Genomic DNA, 15,716 nt, shown 5'->3' on the forward strand with positions numbered 1-15,716 from the left:
CTCATTTGAACCAAAGAAGCCTAAATTGTTCAGACTGTAATCCCAATATCAAACATAAGTGTGAAAATCAGATTTTTTAAAACATTCCACTCATAGTTTACTAGAGGTGTGCTTTTGTTTAGTATTCACAGTCGTGATGATACTCAGAATGCATCAACGCTGAGCAATTCTCACCTACCCACTCCCCTGACCCGCCCACAATGCGCAGATTACTGTGAGTGCACCCCTGTTTGTATTGTTAATGCTTTCTCAGAATCAAACCTAGTAAGGCTGCTCTTCTCTAAAAATACTTTTAAGTTTGGTTTAAGTTTCGACCTATAGTAGCTGCGCTGACAGCTGAGGGCGGGGCAGACTTTTTTTTTTTTTTCCTTTACGCACACCTGGTTTCAGGAAGTAACCTCTATGTCAGCGGGAGAGGTGTTTGAAGGAATGGCTCAGGAATTCAACACAAAAATCTTGCTCAACAGGACAGGTGAACAGCAGACGTATATCTCTCTCACCACAGGCAACACGACGGCAGAAGCTTTAAATCTCATCCGTGGAAAAGCTCAGAGAGACGGAACTTTTCTGGAGGCGATCTGTTGAAGGATTTTATTTTTATTTTTCCTCTTTAAGAAGAAAGATATCTTTTAAAACAGACGAATATGTCTCGGGTTTCGAGTATTTTACCCGATGAGGCGGTCTTTGATGACTTTAAAAGACAGTGTTTAGCAACCGACAACTGGCAAAATAAGTATGACAGCAATGGGATGCAAGTGTGGATCGAGGTGCGCGCTGTGAATAAAGGAAATAACGTACCTAAAGTCCACAAGATGAAGGTGAGTTTGCTTTAGCACCAAATCTAAAAACTATAATACCTTTTAAAAAATAAATCAGTTTTATTAGGCTGTCATGCTATGTGGGTGGTGTCCTGTAACCCTCTGTATGTTTTCCCCAGTGTAAAATGATAATCAAAGATGTGTCAGCTGCTACCATGTTCGACGTCCTTCACGACAGCAAGTACCGCAAGAAGTGGGATCTAACTATGCAGGAGAGTTTTGACATTGCCCGGCTCTCTGCTAATGCTGATGTGGGCTACTACTCATGTGAGTGAGCACTCTTATCACTTGCAATGCTCTGTGTGTTTGTGGTTTGGTGTGGGCCTGATTAGATGTGAGATGTTGTTTTTGCTGATACAATAACTACAGGTGTGTGTGTATATATATATATATATTCATTTCACTTCTCTTGACACTTGATTCAGCTCTCATCTATGAAGACTCATCTCATCTATGGCCTCTTGTTACACCAGTGTATTTATTGCCATAATAAGGGCACACTTGTTGAGCCTAAATACTGAACTAACAGAGAAAAGCTTGCCAAAGTATAACATTATTTATGTCTTTATTTATTTTATTTATTTTGGCCTTCTGCAGGGCGTTGTCCAATTCCATTAAAGAACAGAGATGTTGTGACACTGCGCTCGTGGCAGGTCACAGATGACGAGTACATCATGGTTAACTTCTCAGTCAAACACCCGGTACGCCACCTCCTACATCCACTCAAGATACATAGCAACCATTGCCTCTACACATACTGTTTGTACAGCTCTTTGACACCTCTTTGTCCTGTTTTGTGTGCACTGATTTATTGTTTAAAGCTAGCCTTATCCATTGTCACATTGTGCAGAAGTATCATAAAAATGTATAATTTTCCTTATTATTCTGCAAAATGTTTTCCTTGAATTATAGAAATACCCTCCTCGCAGCGACCTCGTAAGAGCCGTTTCCATCCAGACGGGGTATTATATCAAGGCCACAGGACCAAAAAGTTGCACTTTTACATATCTTTCACAAGCAGACCCCAAAGGTAAAACTATATGCAACAATTACTTTGTTCCATTCAAACTTAGAGTTCTTGATTCATTTCTGCAGAGTTCTTACGATGAATGTGTGTCTTCTAGGCTCTCTCCCAAAGTGGGTGGTGAACAAAGCATCCCAAGTTCTTGCTCCTAAGGTATGTAATGATTCACAGCCACTTTCCTGCTAAACATTTGTTCACCTGTAGTAAACATCAGAGCTGTAAGTGATAAGGTTAAATTCGTAAGCACAGTATCGGCATCTGTGACAGCGTAGGTGTGTTTTCACGAGGGTTTTTAAACGTGCAAGAGGGGTATGTGTGTGTACATGTGCACACTCATAAGGGAGGGGAAAAGTTTCATGTGTCTTAAGTGACAATGGTAACCATAGAAACAATTTAAGGGCCTGTCCTGACGAGGCTGCTGACAAAGGAGAATCTCAGCTTGAGCCGGCAGTCGCCCTCCTGGAAGAACTTGTTCCCCAAGTTTTATATTTTCCGTAGATTGAAACTATTTAGACCAAAGTGTATCCACGTGTGTGTGTGTGTGTGTGTGTGTGTGTGTGTGTGTGTGTGTGTGTGTGTGTGTGTGTGTGTGTGAGAGAGAGAAAAAAAACTATAAATGAAACAAGAACAACAGCAAGAAAAGTATTTCTAAAAGTCTGAATGAAAGTATTTCATAGGTTATCTCCAGGTCACATAAATCTGACTGGAAATGGGTAAAAGAACAACTTAAATTGCTTTACACCATCAAATCTACCGATGTCTAAAAAATGCATACAACCATTATAAAACCAGGCGTTCAAAACATCTTATTTAAAAGACTTTAGAAGTGTATCCATTTAAAATCCTACATAGGTAGACAAAATTTAAACCTTCTCTCTATATACTCAGTTTTGTTTGAAGAACTAGATTGCATGTGCATTCTGGAAATCAGCCATTTTTATCTTCACTTCCACTTGCCATGTAATCTACCACGCAGTGTTTTATGACCATCTTTATCTTCAGCTTTGTTGACTGAGAATGGAGGTGTGCTGCAGTCCTTTAACAACTGCATTATCTCTTCTCTTTTTAGGTAATGAAGAGTGTGCACAAGGCGGGACAGGAATACTCAAACTGGAAAAGTCAGAATTCCCCCGATTTCAAGCCCTGGCTGCACCCAGAGCAGAACACCCTTCCCATGATGGACCCCGCTGAGCTGTCAATTCAGAGAGCAGACTCACTGGAAAATGTGGATGAAAGCTCAAAGCTGGATGTTAACGAAGGGGAGGACAGCAGCTAGATTGAATGATAGTGATGGGAGGAAAGGTGGACAAAGACGGAGAGATTGAGAGGTGGACTGTAGATGGACTCGAGGTCTCCGGCTCTCTGTGATGTAACCGTGATCCTCCAGTTCTAAATCGGTGTGCCTTCGAGGATGAGCAAGAGCATGAAGTGTTTACAACTGTCTGACAAGATGGAAATGAGCACAGATCAAGTTGCCATCACCTCAGTCTGTGTTGAGCTAAGCTAACTTACACTGTACAGGGTTAGAGGTGTTGGGGTTTGAATGTGACACATTTACAATACTACATTTGCAATTGCACCTAAGACAGTCGATCTTTAGCTGCAGCTACATGAACAAATTTTAAGTGGAAGAAAGGGAAATATACTTGACTTCAAGCAGGTCATTATAAGTGACTGTGAATAGAAATAAGATTAGAAAGTTGGCAAACACCTGTGGAGAATTGTGACACTAACTTCACTTCAGAATATTGCTTCTGAAAACAGGAGAAACTGTTTCAGCTCACTTCATCTTCCTTTTGTGGTTGTAGTAGACACAGAACGATAATAACTTTGTGATGATTTACACTTAAACACAGTTTTGTTAATATGTTCGCAGCATAATGTATAGGGAGCAACTTTGTGGGGCAGGTTGTCTTTAGCTTTGTAATTAGGAAGGCTTTTTTTGAAGGCGTGTTGCCTTTACTCAGACGTTGTGTAATCAAGGTGTTTGCATTGTAAATTACAAATGCTAGAGTTTCACTGGTCCACATGGAAGGCACTGAAGTAAACTCCCAGTTAGGTTGTATTGCCAAGTCACAATACACACAGAATGATTGTATTTTGTTAGTTGAATATCAGTTGACCTAAGGATTGGAATGACCATAAAGGCTTTTTTTCTTTTTTTTCAATATTTATTTCAAGTTGTTGTAAACTGATGAAGTAATGGCCTGGGATGAAGCCCCTGTAGGTTGACAATATTTTTTTTTTCATATTAAACTATTTAATGATAACAATGTTACAAAGCATTCCTTTTTTCTTTTTTTTTAATAAACCTCACAAGGTTAACAAGCTTTTGTACTCGTTGTAATTGTCAAATAAGAGGAATGCAGTCAATCAGTTTCAAGAGAAACTGACTTCAAGGGTGAAACAAGTTCTGCTACTTGCACCAGAACAAACCAGTCCTTCTCTAGCTTTAGTTCCAGTTCTTCAAGTGCACAAAGCCAAATGCTAGCAAAGGTTAAGGAGTTGAGCTTTATTTTTGTAATCGTAACCTCTATAAAAAATACAAATACTGAACCCATTCAGATCAAATGAAAATCCAAACATAAATTCTTTACATAAAAATGTTCAGTGTGCAGAAATAAAGACAACACTTGGACAAAACTGGTAGCTATTAACATAGTTTATTGTATAAAAGCATAATGCACTAATATCCAGAGGTATTCCACTGTTTTCTATGAATGTTCCAATGTATGCAGATTTAATTTGCAGCCAGAAGTTGGATCTGCAGATTCTACTGACTACACACATCTTGAACCAGGCAGGCCAAAATTATGAAAGCACCAGACTGTCTTTGGTTTGAATTAAACCTGCAAACCTTGGTGCCTCCACCGCACAGATAACACCCCATTACAAGCTTTACCACTACGCTCCGATAAATGTTATGCACTTTAATAGCACGTTACAAGCCATGCTCGTAAACCATTTGGCACCTCAGACACACAGTTTATGCAACAGCATTAAATCAGCTCACGCGCAGTGTATGTAAAACTCGTGCCTGGAACATAAAAGTACCAAACCCCTCAGTAGCAGTGACTGAAATGTATATTTACATCCCTTAGCATTTCATACACAATTACAAATATTTACTAAATATGAAAAAACAGCATTGTGCAATATATTCATAAATTCAACAGAGGTCTGGTGACCATAACTCATATCAAGTGATGGTGTTTCGTCCACACATATGCAAACATCTGCAGAAATATCATAACAGGGCTCGAGGAAATGTGGGAAAGGTCATCTTTAAATCCTTTGCTTGACCAGAAAATATCTATTATTTATCTGTTCTATATAATTTATAGTTTAAAATCTAATTTATAGTCTTAAAAAAAGTTCTGCATAGAAACTTTAAAACTTCCTAACCATATATTCAATCGAAGTAGAGTTCATCATGTGAAGCATGCAGAAAGGAGTATCTATGAAACTCAGTCTTTAACGTCATGTATATTTTCCTTACATGAAAGACTGAATGAGATTGTTAGTCATACATTAGTCATCTTGAAGCTGAGACAGAATGGAGGCCAGAGTGTGTGGGAGGATTGTAGCGAAGTGCAGTTAAGTATCCCTCTGTCTTTGTCTCTCTCTCTGCTGCCATCTAGTGTACGGTCCTCTCCTTCTGCCTTTGGTAGTCTGATAAAACAACCCACAAAGGACACCATTAGAGTACTGACATGGGCACTGTTATAGATTTCTGTATCAGTATGACATAGCTCAAAGTTTTACTGATTTAAAGTTTTTATTGTCTTTTGTTTTTGCACTCAGATAAGCCAGATGATAATCTTATTATTATGATGGCACGATGGCATACTGACAATGTTCAAATTCTTGAGAAATTCAGCATGTTTTAAATATATAACACATGCTGTATTAGCACACTGAGGACTAGTAAAAGGCACAGACTAAAACCTGCTTTCAAACCCAAAGTGAGCACAACAGTTTCCTCTGAGCATTTAACCTAACAGCAAAACAAGACTCAAATATTTAAGGACATTAAGTGTAGATCTGTCTTAAAATAATATCTTACAAGATCCCCATGAACACAAATTTTTCAGGAAAACAATTTTTTCTTTCTTCATCTCTCTAAAACATCTTAACAGTTGAGATAAAAACACATGTTGACATAAATGTTTTTTTAGGTTGTCATCATGCTCCTGATACAATCGAGTAAACCAACGCTTACTGTAGGGAAAGAAGCGAACCCTCATCAGGATTTCTCGCGCAGTTTTCAGAATCTCTACAGCCTGAAGAAGACAAACATTATCCATGATCTTAAACAGAAAATATAACGCAATGTTGTGATGAACAAGATATGGAACAAAAAGAAAACTGCAACATTTGGCTCCACTTAATCTTGCATTTTTTTAGTATGAGATCTGCTGTTTCACTGGAAGAGCAGATAGATCAGGAGGACAAGCAAAAACTTGTCCTCCTGACAAGTTTCCAAATACAGAAAGTATCTGTGAGTAGATGCTTTCTGTATTTGCACATTAATGCTACAACATGCATTTACATGTCAAAATTCAAAAAAGCTAATATTTACACATTAGATTAAATGTCTAAATATTTTACATGCTTCAACAGGAACTACATTTTTCAAAATAAAAGCATAATGTATATCTCCTCAAGCATTGCTGATTTTAAACAAACAAAACAAAACAGAACACAAAACAATTATGGTGCATCTGGTGTGTCATTATTTCTCACAGCGGTTTGATTATGGCCAGAATGGCTTACACTGTAATTCTCTTATAGAAAGTCATTCATGCTTGAAAAAAATATGCAGGGAAAAAAGTTTCAAGCCTTTTTTGTTTTGATTTTGATGATTATGGCTTACAGCTCAGGAAAATCAGAAATCCAGCATCTCAAATTACCACAATATTTCAATATCAGTTTAAACAAATTACCGTTCAAATGGTACAAATACAGTGCATTTTTTATTCTCGTTCAGTTCATGCAACCACAATCAGGGGGAAGTCTGCTGACTGACAGCCTTCCATGATGAGGGCAAACCACAGAAGGCCAGTGCTGAAAAGACCTGCTGGTCAATGCTGTGTCAAAGCATATCAATGGAAACCTGGCTGGAAAAAAAAAACATGACATGGTAGGAAAGTATCCACAAGCAACAGGGATGGCCGCAGCTCTGAGAGGACTGCCAGGATAACTCCATCCCAGAAGTTGGGAGACCTTCACAAGGAGTGGACTGAGGCTGGTGTCAGTGTATCAGGAGCAGCTTTGACATCAGTTCAAAGCTTAGTTGGAAGTTTTTCACATGAAAGTAAATTTTTTTGTTTCATTTAGAAATCAAGTTCCTAAACTCTGGAAGAAGACATTTTAGAGCACTTGATGCTTCCAACTGCCGGCAAGATTCATGGAGATGCCAATTTCCTTTTACAGCAGGACTTAACACCTGCCCACAACGCCAAAACTACCAAATGGTTTGCTCACCATGTTATTAATGTGCTTGAACAGCCAGCCGTCTCGCCTGACCTGAATCCCACAGAGAATCAATGGCACACTGTCAAAAGGAAGATAACAAACACCCAGGCCAACCAGGGCTTCAGTAACACCTCAGCAGTGCCACAAACTGATCACCTCCATGTCACGTTGCACTGATGCAGTAAATCATGGAAACAGAGCATTGCCCAAGTATTGAAAGAATAGGTGAACACACTTTTCAGAAACTGGACATAGTTAGATTCCAAATCCTTTTTTAATCTGAAATATTCTACTCATTTGAGATAGTGGACTTCTGATTTTCATGACTTATAATCCATAATTTTTTGAATGAAGGTACAAAAACAAATGAACTTTTTCGTAATATTCAAATGTTTTGAGATGCTCTTATATATAATGCTCATTGTGAGTATAAATGTCATGGTAATTTTTAATGGTAAAAGTGAACTCCAATTCCACCAAGAACAGTGGTCAAATATCCGTCAGAATAATTCAAGAACAGGACCACGTTCATGACAGGGTTAAGTTTGTTTTACAAGTATAGCCACAATGTGTGAATGAGTGTGAAACTAATAATCCAAGAATAATAAAAAGAATAATCCAAAAAGCTTCTTGATGGCTATCAAAAGCATCTGGTTGAGGTGCAACTTGCTAAGAGACATTCAACCAAATATCAGTGGGTGTGTAGGGATATTTCTGAAAATAAATTAAAAATGTGTAAATACTTACTTTATTAAATCTAACTTAGATTTAATTTAATAAATTGCCTCGTTGCTGATACTGTTGTTGTTGCAGGATAGGGTAAAAATCTCACCCACAGTATATAAAAGGGTATCTAATATCAAGTATTTTCCTGGGTATAGGTATCGATTTTTTCAACTCTTGAAATTTTGAAATACAAGTAAAACAATATGTCTGGATTATCCTATACCGCACTCCACCAAATTAAAGTTTACCCACTTTTTGTAATCGTGAGCTTGATATTGACAAAAAAATTATTATCGTGATCACCATTAAGGATTACTTGAGCAACCCCGCCTTGAATATGTTCTGACTATAGTGAAGATTAAAGAGCACAGCACAGTATGTGAAGCTATTTGTTAGTCTTGTACATACATGAATAGAAATACATCTAAACTAAATCAGATTTATGAATATCACAGTAGATTTCAATATGTAAGTGTGTGCTGGAGACAATGTGTTGAATAAAGCCTGTTTGAAATTCAGCCTCGACTTACTCTTGAGTGCTCTATGTCTTGGAAATCAACATCATTCACTGAAAGAACCTGGTCTCCCTCCTGCAGCCCTGCTCTGTGGGCGTCTGAATCTGGGACCACCTGCCAGCACACAGAAATTATTTAAATTGATTAAAAATAGGCAAACAAATAGTCAGCAGCACAGCAAGAAAAAAAAAAAAACATACTAATAACCAGGGCTGTGCACGCACCTTGGATATAAAGATTCCTAACTGTGAAGCTTTCCCACCACGGATATTGAAGCCCAGCTGCGCTCCTGGAGGCTTCTTCAACACAATGGTGCGAGGCAGAAACTGTGTGAGCTCATTGTTATAGTCAGGATGATGAACCCGCTAAAAATGAACCAAGAGAAGAAGAACAGCCAGCGACATTTAGTTTCTCCAAGTTTGCTTCTTCTGCCTTAAAAACAATGTGATGAGAGTGAACCGCCTTGTAGAATATCACATCGCATAATACACATTCAGCATCACCTGTTTGGAAAATAAGCAGCTCAGCAACAACAACAACAACAAAAAAAGGTGTTTTCATTGGGATAACAAAATCTGGAAACAGCACATTCACAAAAAATATCCACCCATTTGCTTTCTGTAGCACATGTAATGGTATTGCACAGTCCTGACATTTGCAGTCAGGCACCAACACCTCTTTACTTGTCAGATTTCCAAACGCATATAAGACAGGCTTCAGGAACTCACTGAAACCCAAACACTAACTGAAAAAAGGAGTTAAAGGCGCCAACTACGAAACCATGACAGACAGAAAAGCCTCAAGGTGACACAAGGACTGTGCGTGCACCTACAGGTTACAACCTGTATGTGACCACCTATTATCACGTTACATTGGGAAGCCCCATTCCTTGGCATGGAAGATGCCATTAAAAGCTACAAAAAAGCAGTAGCAAGAAAAAAAAACCAAGAATCTTTGTGACTCTCAGATAAACTTAATAGTATTCAGTAAAATTACCAGTAGATACTTTAGATACAGCACTGTGAAAAAGTATTTACCGCTTCCTGATTTATTTTTTTCCCATAATTGTGACACCTTCATATTTTAGAACATGAAACAATTTTTAACATGCAACAGCTACTGAAAGATAACCCAAGTACAAAATGCATATTTGATTATGATGTCATTTATCAAAAAGGCCCTGTGTGAAAAAGTAGATACCTCCTAAACCCAATAACTGGTTGTGCCACCCCTGGCAGCAAGAAGTGCAATTAAGTGTTTACAATAACTGGCAATGGGTCTTTCACATTACTGTAAAGGAATTTTGACTCACTCTTGCACTCTTTGTGGACCACTCAGAGTTAAACTTGCTGGAGTGTTTCGTCATCTTACTAAATAACCCAAGTTTGCTCAAGCAGGGACACAAACTGATGGCCATTCATTCTCTCGGGATTCTCTGGTAGAGAGAAGAATTCATGGTTCTATCAATTACGGTACATCGTTTAGCTCCTGAAGCAGGAAAGCAGCCTCAGACATAAACACTACCACCACTATGCTTGACTGTTGGTATGATGTTCTTTTTATGAAATGATTTGCTAGTTTATGACAGATGTAAAGAGACACAAACCTTCCAAAAAGTTCAGTTTTTGTCTCATTAGCCCATAGAACATTTTCCCAAAAGTCTTGGGGATCATCAAGAATATTTTATGGCAAATGTGAAACAACCCTTCTTTTGAGTCAGCAGTGGTTTTCTCCTTTCTTATTGTTTAATAATGACCTTTGACCTTAACTGAGCCAAGTGAGGCCTGCAGTTTTTTAAATGTTGTTCTGGGTTCTTTTGTGACCCTTTGGATGAGCCATCAGTGCACTCTTGGAGTAATTTCGGTAGGTCAGCCACTCCTCAGAAGGTTCACCACAGTTGCATGGCTTCTCCCATTTGTCGATAATGGTTCTCACCGTGGTACACTTGAGTCCCAGAACCTTAAAATGGCCTTGTACCTCTTTCCAGACCGATGGATGTCAATTATTTTGTTTTTCATCTCTTCTTGAGCTTCTTTAGATGATGACTTTTTGCTTTTTAGTAAAGATCGTTAGGCCCACTTCTCTTTATCAGACGGGTTCTATTTAAGTGATTTCTTGATTCAACAGGTCTAATGAACTGAACCCAAAAAATGTGGTTAATCACAGTTCATCATGACGTAACAAGGGGGACAGTTACTTTTTTCATGTTCAGGGCCAGGTAGGTTTGAATAGTTTTTCGCTCATAATAAATTAAATATCATTTAAAAACTGCATTTGTATTTACTCTGGTTATATTGGACAAATATTAAAATTTGTTTGATGATCCCAAGCATATAAGAATGACAAATATATATAAAAAAAAAAGTTAGAAATCAGTAAGGGGGCAAATACAATTTTCCGGCACTGTAAGACGGTTTTACAGCAGCCAAAACATTAAGCACAACCTATAAATCATAACTAAAGTAGAAAAGATAAAAAATATAAATATATACACTATATAATAAGGTACAAAATGTTTAGCACATGATTTAAGCACAAAGGTTAGTTGGAGTAATATCTGCCATACCTCCTGTGGAGGTATCCATGCAGGCGGGTTCTCATAAGAAGGCAGGAATACCACTGGCAGCTGGTAATCGTCGTAGGGAATTTTCTGGTCCATGGTTGCTAAAATTCCCTACCGAGAAGAGAATAACAGTTCATTGTTATGAACTACGGATGCACTGGACTGCTTGATACAAATTAAAGGGAAATCCCCGAAATCCAGACCGCTGATTTAAAGAGCTCCGGTGTCTCTACTGTGTTGTGGTTTCGGACACGTAACTTCAAGTCAATATAATGTCAGTCCCTATTCCATGACTGTAATGCCTTCATTCACCGGGGTTTGGCATTAATGTACCCACATTATTACACCCGGTTTTGCATGTATCATTTTTAGATAAGGCATAAAGAGCAGAGAAGACCAAAACATCAGCTAAAAACACAGCTGCGTTCACAACTCTGTAACAGGTTAGCCACCAAGTCCGAATAGGGACGTTATATGGCTAACACTTAGAAATATCTTCTAAAAAAAAAATACGCATGTGGATCAGGGGAAAGAAGCGAGATAAAATAAACGTGTGAAATTATCTCACAGTGGACAGTTTCATATGGTAATAACACGCAAACGCATCCCGAGCTAGCACCACGATTAGCTTACTGTTTAACTGTAAACGAGCTAGCTCTGCTCTATTAAACAGGAAACACTTTGACACGCGCTATTATTATCACAGGAACTTTAAAATAAATGCACTTGGATCATTTAGCATTGAAAAACATGAATGACTGCAACAAAACAACAAAAAATATATCTCACCTGCCAGTCAGAGGGCTAGCAGTGTAAACTTGCTGCTGTAAGCAATTGCAGGCAGCTATAGTGCGTTATCGCCCCCTCCTGGTGTGGAGTAGTTACTACAAGACGTCCGACAGCACTGTGGCGTATTCGCGCTTTGAACAGCTACAAAAGTCAAAGCGCGTGAATTCGTGGATTGGTGACTCGAGAGGGCGCAATTGAACAGCTTTATTCACTGATTACAGAGGTCCTAATCACAGAGTTGAAGTTGTAAGTAGCTTAAAAAGTGAATAAATATGAGTACAAATTTAAATTACAAGTTTTTGTAATACTTTTTGCAATTGTAAATGTGAAAAACAAGTGTGTGAAAAAGTTACAAGGTTAACAAAAATTCTACATTCTCACATTTTATTCTACAAGCTCTCACGTTTTGCTGCATATCGACCTCCTGAAAGCTCTTGCAGATGGAGAAACCTAATGGCGGCTAGCTGGAAAATCAACCGGGAAGTCTGTAAAACACTTCTGTGATATCTTGCAATTTGACCAAAAATATATTTTCTTTGTATTGATTTGCACATTATCCAAGGGCCTTCTTCAGTTCTAAAAGGTGGAGAGTCTCAGGTATTTGACCCCTAGTGGTGGTTGACCCTGTGGGGGTAGTTGACCTACTAGTGATCATATGCATCATCCTATCAGCCAAATTTTTAAGACTGCCATGATCTGGATGACTGAGAACCTACACAGACATATTTATTATGTTTGCTCATCATTTATGTCCCTGTCCCGTGTCCGGATAGTCATATTCTTACATATAATTTTATGTGGGGAAAAAATGATCAGAAATTAAGATCACGCACGTCCTATATGTGAACTGTGACTTATATTCCTTATATGCTGCAGTTGCATATGTTTGCATTTCTTTCTAACTTAAGCAGAAAGAAAACCAAGTGAGAAATGTGTGTTGCGAAATGTGCCCACGTTGTGTGAAAGTTTGTGTGAAGTTGCTTTGCAGAAACTTGACGCGTGATATGGGCTCCATTATGTTAAAGCTTTATAGTGCATACTCTGTAACTGCATTTATCATCTTCAGCCAAATAGTGAAGCGTGAACATTTTTTTATTATCGCAGATCAACAATGGCTTCAGCACTCAGAAATGACTTTGACGATGGTAAATCATGCACAGTGTTTACTGTTCACCGAGCTTGTTTCAGAAGGCTTCAGGTCTCTGCAAGTTGCACATTGCAATTAAATGAAATGAAACCTGTGTTGACAGATTGGAATGAAAAACACAGAAACTTCGCAAGATAGATAAACAAAACTATGGCAAGTTTTTTTCAGTTTTTTTTGTTTTGTTTTTAAATATGTCAGCATACCGAAACCACTTTCAAGAGTTCCATTGTTGCTGGAGCATTGCTGGAGTACTACTATAACCAAAGTAACATTAAATAAAGTCATAGTAAAAAAAGAAAAAAGAAACTCCACCTTCTGTCAATTCTAAACTTTTATATATCAGGACATAATCAAAATCATCTATTTCCTACCAAAGTCTTCAGATTAGGTCAATACAACGGGAGATGAGCAACAACAAAGGATCTGTTATAGCGTGTCATTGTTTATTTAAGAGAAAACTAAGCCAATGTGTAGAAGCAGTGCGTGAAAAACTAAGTACGGGGTCCATACACAAAAGTGGTGCTGAGGATTATAGCTAAGCATCTCTTTGGTCTCATCTCTCCAAAGGACATTGATCAAGAAGCCATGTGCTTTCATCAAATGCAAATTTGAGAACTTGAGCCCTGCGATCATGTTTTAGGTTTTTGGTTTTTAAGTGAAGAGACTTTCTCCTGGAGATCCTCCCCCACCCCAAAAAAACAGACTTGTTCAGTTTTTTTAATTGTACTGTCAAGATTTTTAACATTTAACTTGCTTACTGAGGCCTATAACGTCTGAGATGTAGCTCCAGGGTTTATTGCAGTTTCTGAGTACCCCGCTGTCTGGATTTCAGGTGAAATTAGTCAGACATCACTTCCTGGGACGATTGGCAGCCGTCTAGAATGTTTTTCACCCCTGAATAATCATTCTCACTATAGAATGATGGGTTTCAAATTGTTTGGAAATGACCTTGTAACCGTTCCCAGACTGAGCAAGAATTTCCTTTTTCAGGATCATCACCGATGTCTTTTTATATTGACATTGTGTTAACACACACCTGGAGGCGCCATACCAGCAAACTGCCAAAAACTCTGTTTTATAGAGGTGCTTAGATTTTTACAAGGATCAATAAATCAAGTGCGTTTGATTAGCAGCACCTGGCAGCTATTTTAAGTCTTGATTCCTGTGAAAGCAGTTAGGGCATGCTGAGTTTTTCACACGCTGCTTCTTGCATTTTGACCAAGTTTTTGTTAAATAAGTGACAACACAGAGTAAACGTCATGTTTTGTTGATTATCTGAGGTTATGCTTATCTAATTTTTGGACCAACTAAAGACCACACATTTTAATTTTATGCCCTGATGTGTAAAACCTTACATGTTACAGCGAGGGTGTCCTTTCCATTTACCATCAGAGTACATTATGCCTGCGTGACTTAGTTCTAACACTGCTGTAAAAATCAGATATTCTGATTTTTACTTGAGAAAAGGTACACCATCCAATACAGGTTTTTTCAGTTTGACTAATTCTCAAATGACTGTTGAAGTTGTCAAAACAGTACATCATAGTTGACAGGATTTCGTTACTCTTGCACAACTAAAAGTACATGAATCATTCTTTATGGCACACGTGTCTACAATTTGATTTTGTCTTTAAAAAGATTTTAAAAAATCTTTTTTATAAGATAAACGGTTATATTCTCCAAAATTATATTAGAATTAGTTTGTTGCTCAAGTCATGAGGTGCAGAATATTCCATCAAACTGTAAAAAATTTGCCAAGCTGTACACAAACGACATGGATAAGGAGTGGTCATCGTAATGTTTCCAGTTTCATGTTCATATTAAAGCAGCTTTCTTTTACAAAAGGTATCCATGCAAAGATACAAAAATTAGTATAACCAGCTGACAGGTAAGGTGGCACAAGAGGTCATGACAGCATACGGCCTCATAGAAACCCAAGTACAAGGTGCACATATTTTGTATCAGAGCTGGAATAAAGACTGTTCATGCTGTGTTTTGCTTTTCCACAGGCTTTGCTTTCAACGGTGACTTTATTTTTCCACAACAGGAGTGAAGTCTACTAAACTCATATGTTTGTGTTCCAGGTAAAACTCCCATAAGAAGGGGTGGAATTTCCCACATCACCCACATGCCGTCCAGTTATTTCGCAGGTATAAACATCAGGTAAAACATATTTATTTAGCTTGACATGTACGCGCTCACTCATATAAATATTTTACAGGGGCAATACGGAGGAGGAAGGATTAGCACATGTAGGAGTGTGGTTAATGAAAGATAGATATATAGAAAGATGCACATGAATGAAGAGGATGGTTCTTCTTCTGTTAGAATGTAAGTTAGAGCATTATGTTTGAGGTGGTGAGAATCTATGGGCAAACATGCTTGCACAGCATGATGCCCTTACTACATACTGAACATAGTTATATGTTGTTTCACCTCTCCCCCTTTTTTTTTTACTGACAGTTAAGAACTCACATATCTTTCTGTTCTGTGTGAGTAAATGCAGTAAAATGCAAATGTTCTTCTTTTTATTGCAAACAAATTTTTTTTTAAAGGGCATGTTTTCTTTAAATCAGCATCTGAACACTATTCAGCTACAGAGCAGGGAATCCTTAGAAAAAAGAGAGTTTGGTACAGCAGGCATTCAAAATGTCAC

At 38.1% G+C, this 15,716-nt stretch overlaps 2 protein-coding genes across 4 annotated transcripts; one reads left to right on the forward strand and one right to left on the reverse strand.

Moving 5' to 3' along the window:
• The first annotated feature begins 367 nt into the window (after positions 1–367).
• On the forward strand, positions 368–4,135 carry stard14 (START domain containing 14). Its single transcript, XM_003445166.5, has 6 exons — positions 368–818; positions 938–1,085; positions 1,416–1,519; positions 1,731–1,848; positions 1,943–1,995; positions 2,912–4,135. Exons 1-6 carry the CDS (start codon positions 645–647, stop codon positions 3,116–3,118), a joined length of 804 nt encoding a protein of 267 aa, XP_003445214.1. The 5' UTR covers positions 368–644; the 3' UTR covers positions 3,119–4,135.
• A 354-nt stretch (positions 4,136–4,489) lies between these two features.
• On the reverse strand, positions 4,490–12,052 carry pdzd11 (PDZ domain containing 11). 3 transcript variants are annotated; one of them, XM_019364953.2, is made up of 6 exons: positions 11,914–12,052; positions 11,128–11,235; positions 8,786–8,926; positions 8,577–8,675; positions 6,065–6,152; positions 4,490–5,514 (listed from the first exon to the last, which is right to left on the reverse strand). In XM_019364953.2, exons 2-6 carry the CDS (start codon positions 11,218–11,220, stop codon positions 5,480–5,482), a joined length of 456 nt encoding a protein of 151 aa, XP_019220498.1. In that variant the 5' UTR covers positions 11,221–11,235; positions 11,914–12,052; the 3' UTR covers positions 4,490–5,479. The 3 variants fall into 3 exon arrangements, with proteins under 3 accessions (XP_019220498.1, XP_003445273.1, XP_025766905.1); XM_003445225.5 differs by having other exon boundaries at positions 6,065–6,125; positions 11,914–12,048; XM_025911120.1 differs by lacking the exon at positions 11,914–12,052 and adding an exon at positions 11,328–11,738.
• Positions 12,053–15,716: the final 3,664 nt, after the last annotated feature.

The sequence above is a fragment of the Oreochromis niloticus genome, linkage group LG2 (genome assembly GCF_001858045.2).
Source record: "Oreochromis niloticus isolate F11D_XX linkage group LG2, O_niloticus_UMD_NMBU, whole genome shotgun sequence".
In the NCBI taxonomy this organism is placed as follows: domain Eukaryota; kingdom Metazoa; phylum Chordata; class Actinopteri; order Cichliformes; family Cichlidae; genus Oreochromis; species Oreochromis niloticus.

What these genes read in the sequence shown, in the direction of transcription:
- stard14 (XM_003445166.5), top strand. Translation starts at nt 645, where the DNA reads ATGTCTCGGGTTTCGAGTATTTTACCCGATGAGGCGGTCTTTGATGAC. An exon ending in TGATGTGGGCTACTACTCAT is followed by an intron (nt 1,086 to 1,415) that starts GTGAGTGAGCAC and finishes GGCCTTCTGCAG; the next exon opens with GGCGTTGTCCAATTCCATTA. An exon ending in CCCAAGTTCTTGCTCCTAAG is followed by an intron (nt 1,996 to 2,911) that starts GTATGTAATGAT and finishes TTCTCTTTTTAG; the next exon opens with GTAATGAAGAGTGTGCACAA.
- pdzd11 (XM_019364953.2), bottom strand. Translation starts at nt 11,220, where the DNA reads ATGGACCAGAAAATTCCCTACGACGATTACCAGCTGCCAGTGGTATTC. An exon ending in CATGGATACCTCCACAGGAG is followed by an intron (nt 8,927 to 11,127) that starts GTATGGCAGATA and finishes GTTCATTTTTAG; the next exon opens with CGGGTTCATCATCCTGACTA. An exon ending in GGTTCGCTTCTTTCCCTACA is followed by an intron (nt 5,515 to 6,064) that starts GTAAGCGTTGGT and finishes TTGTTTTATCAG; the next exon opens with ACTACCAAAGGCAGAAGGAG.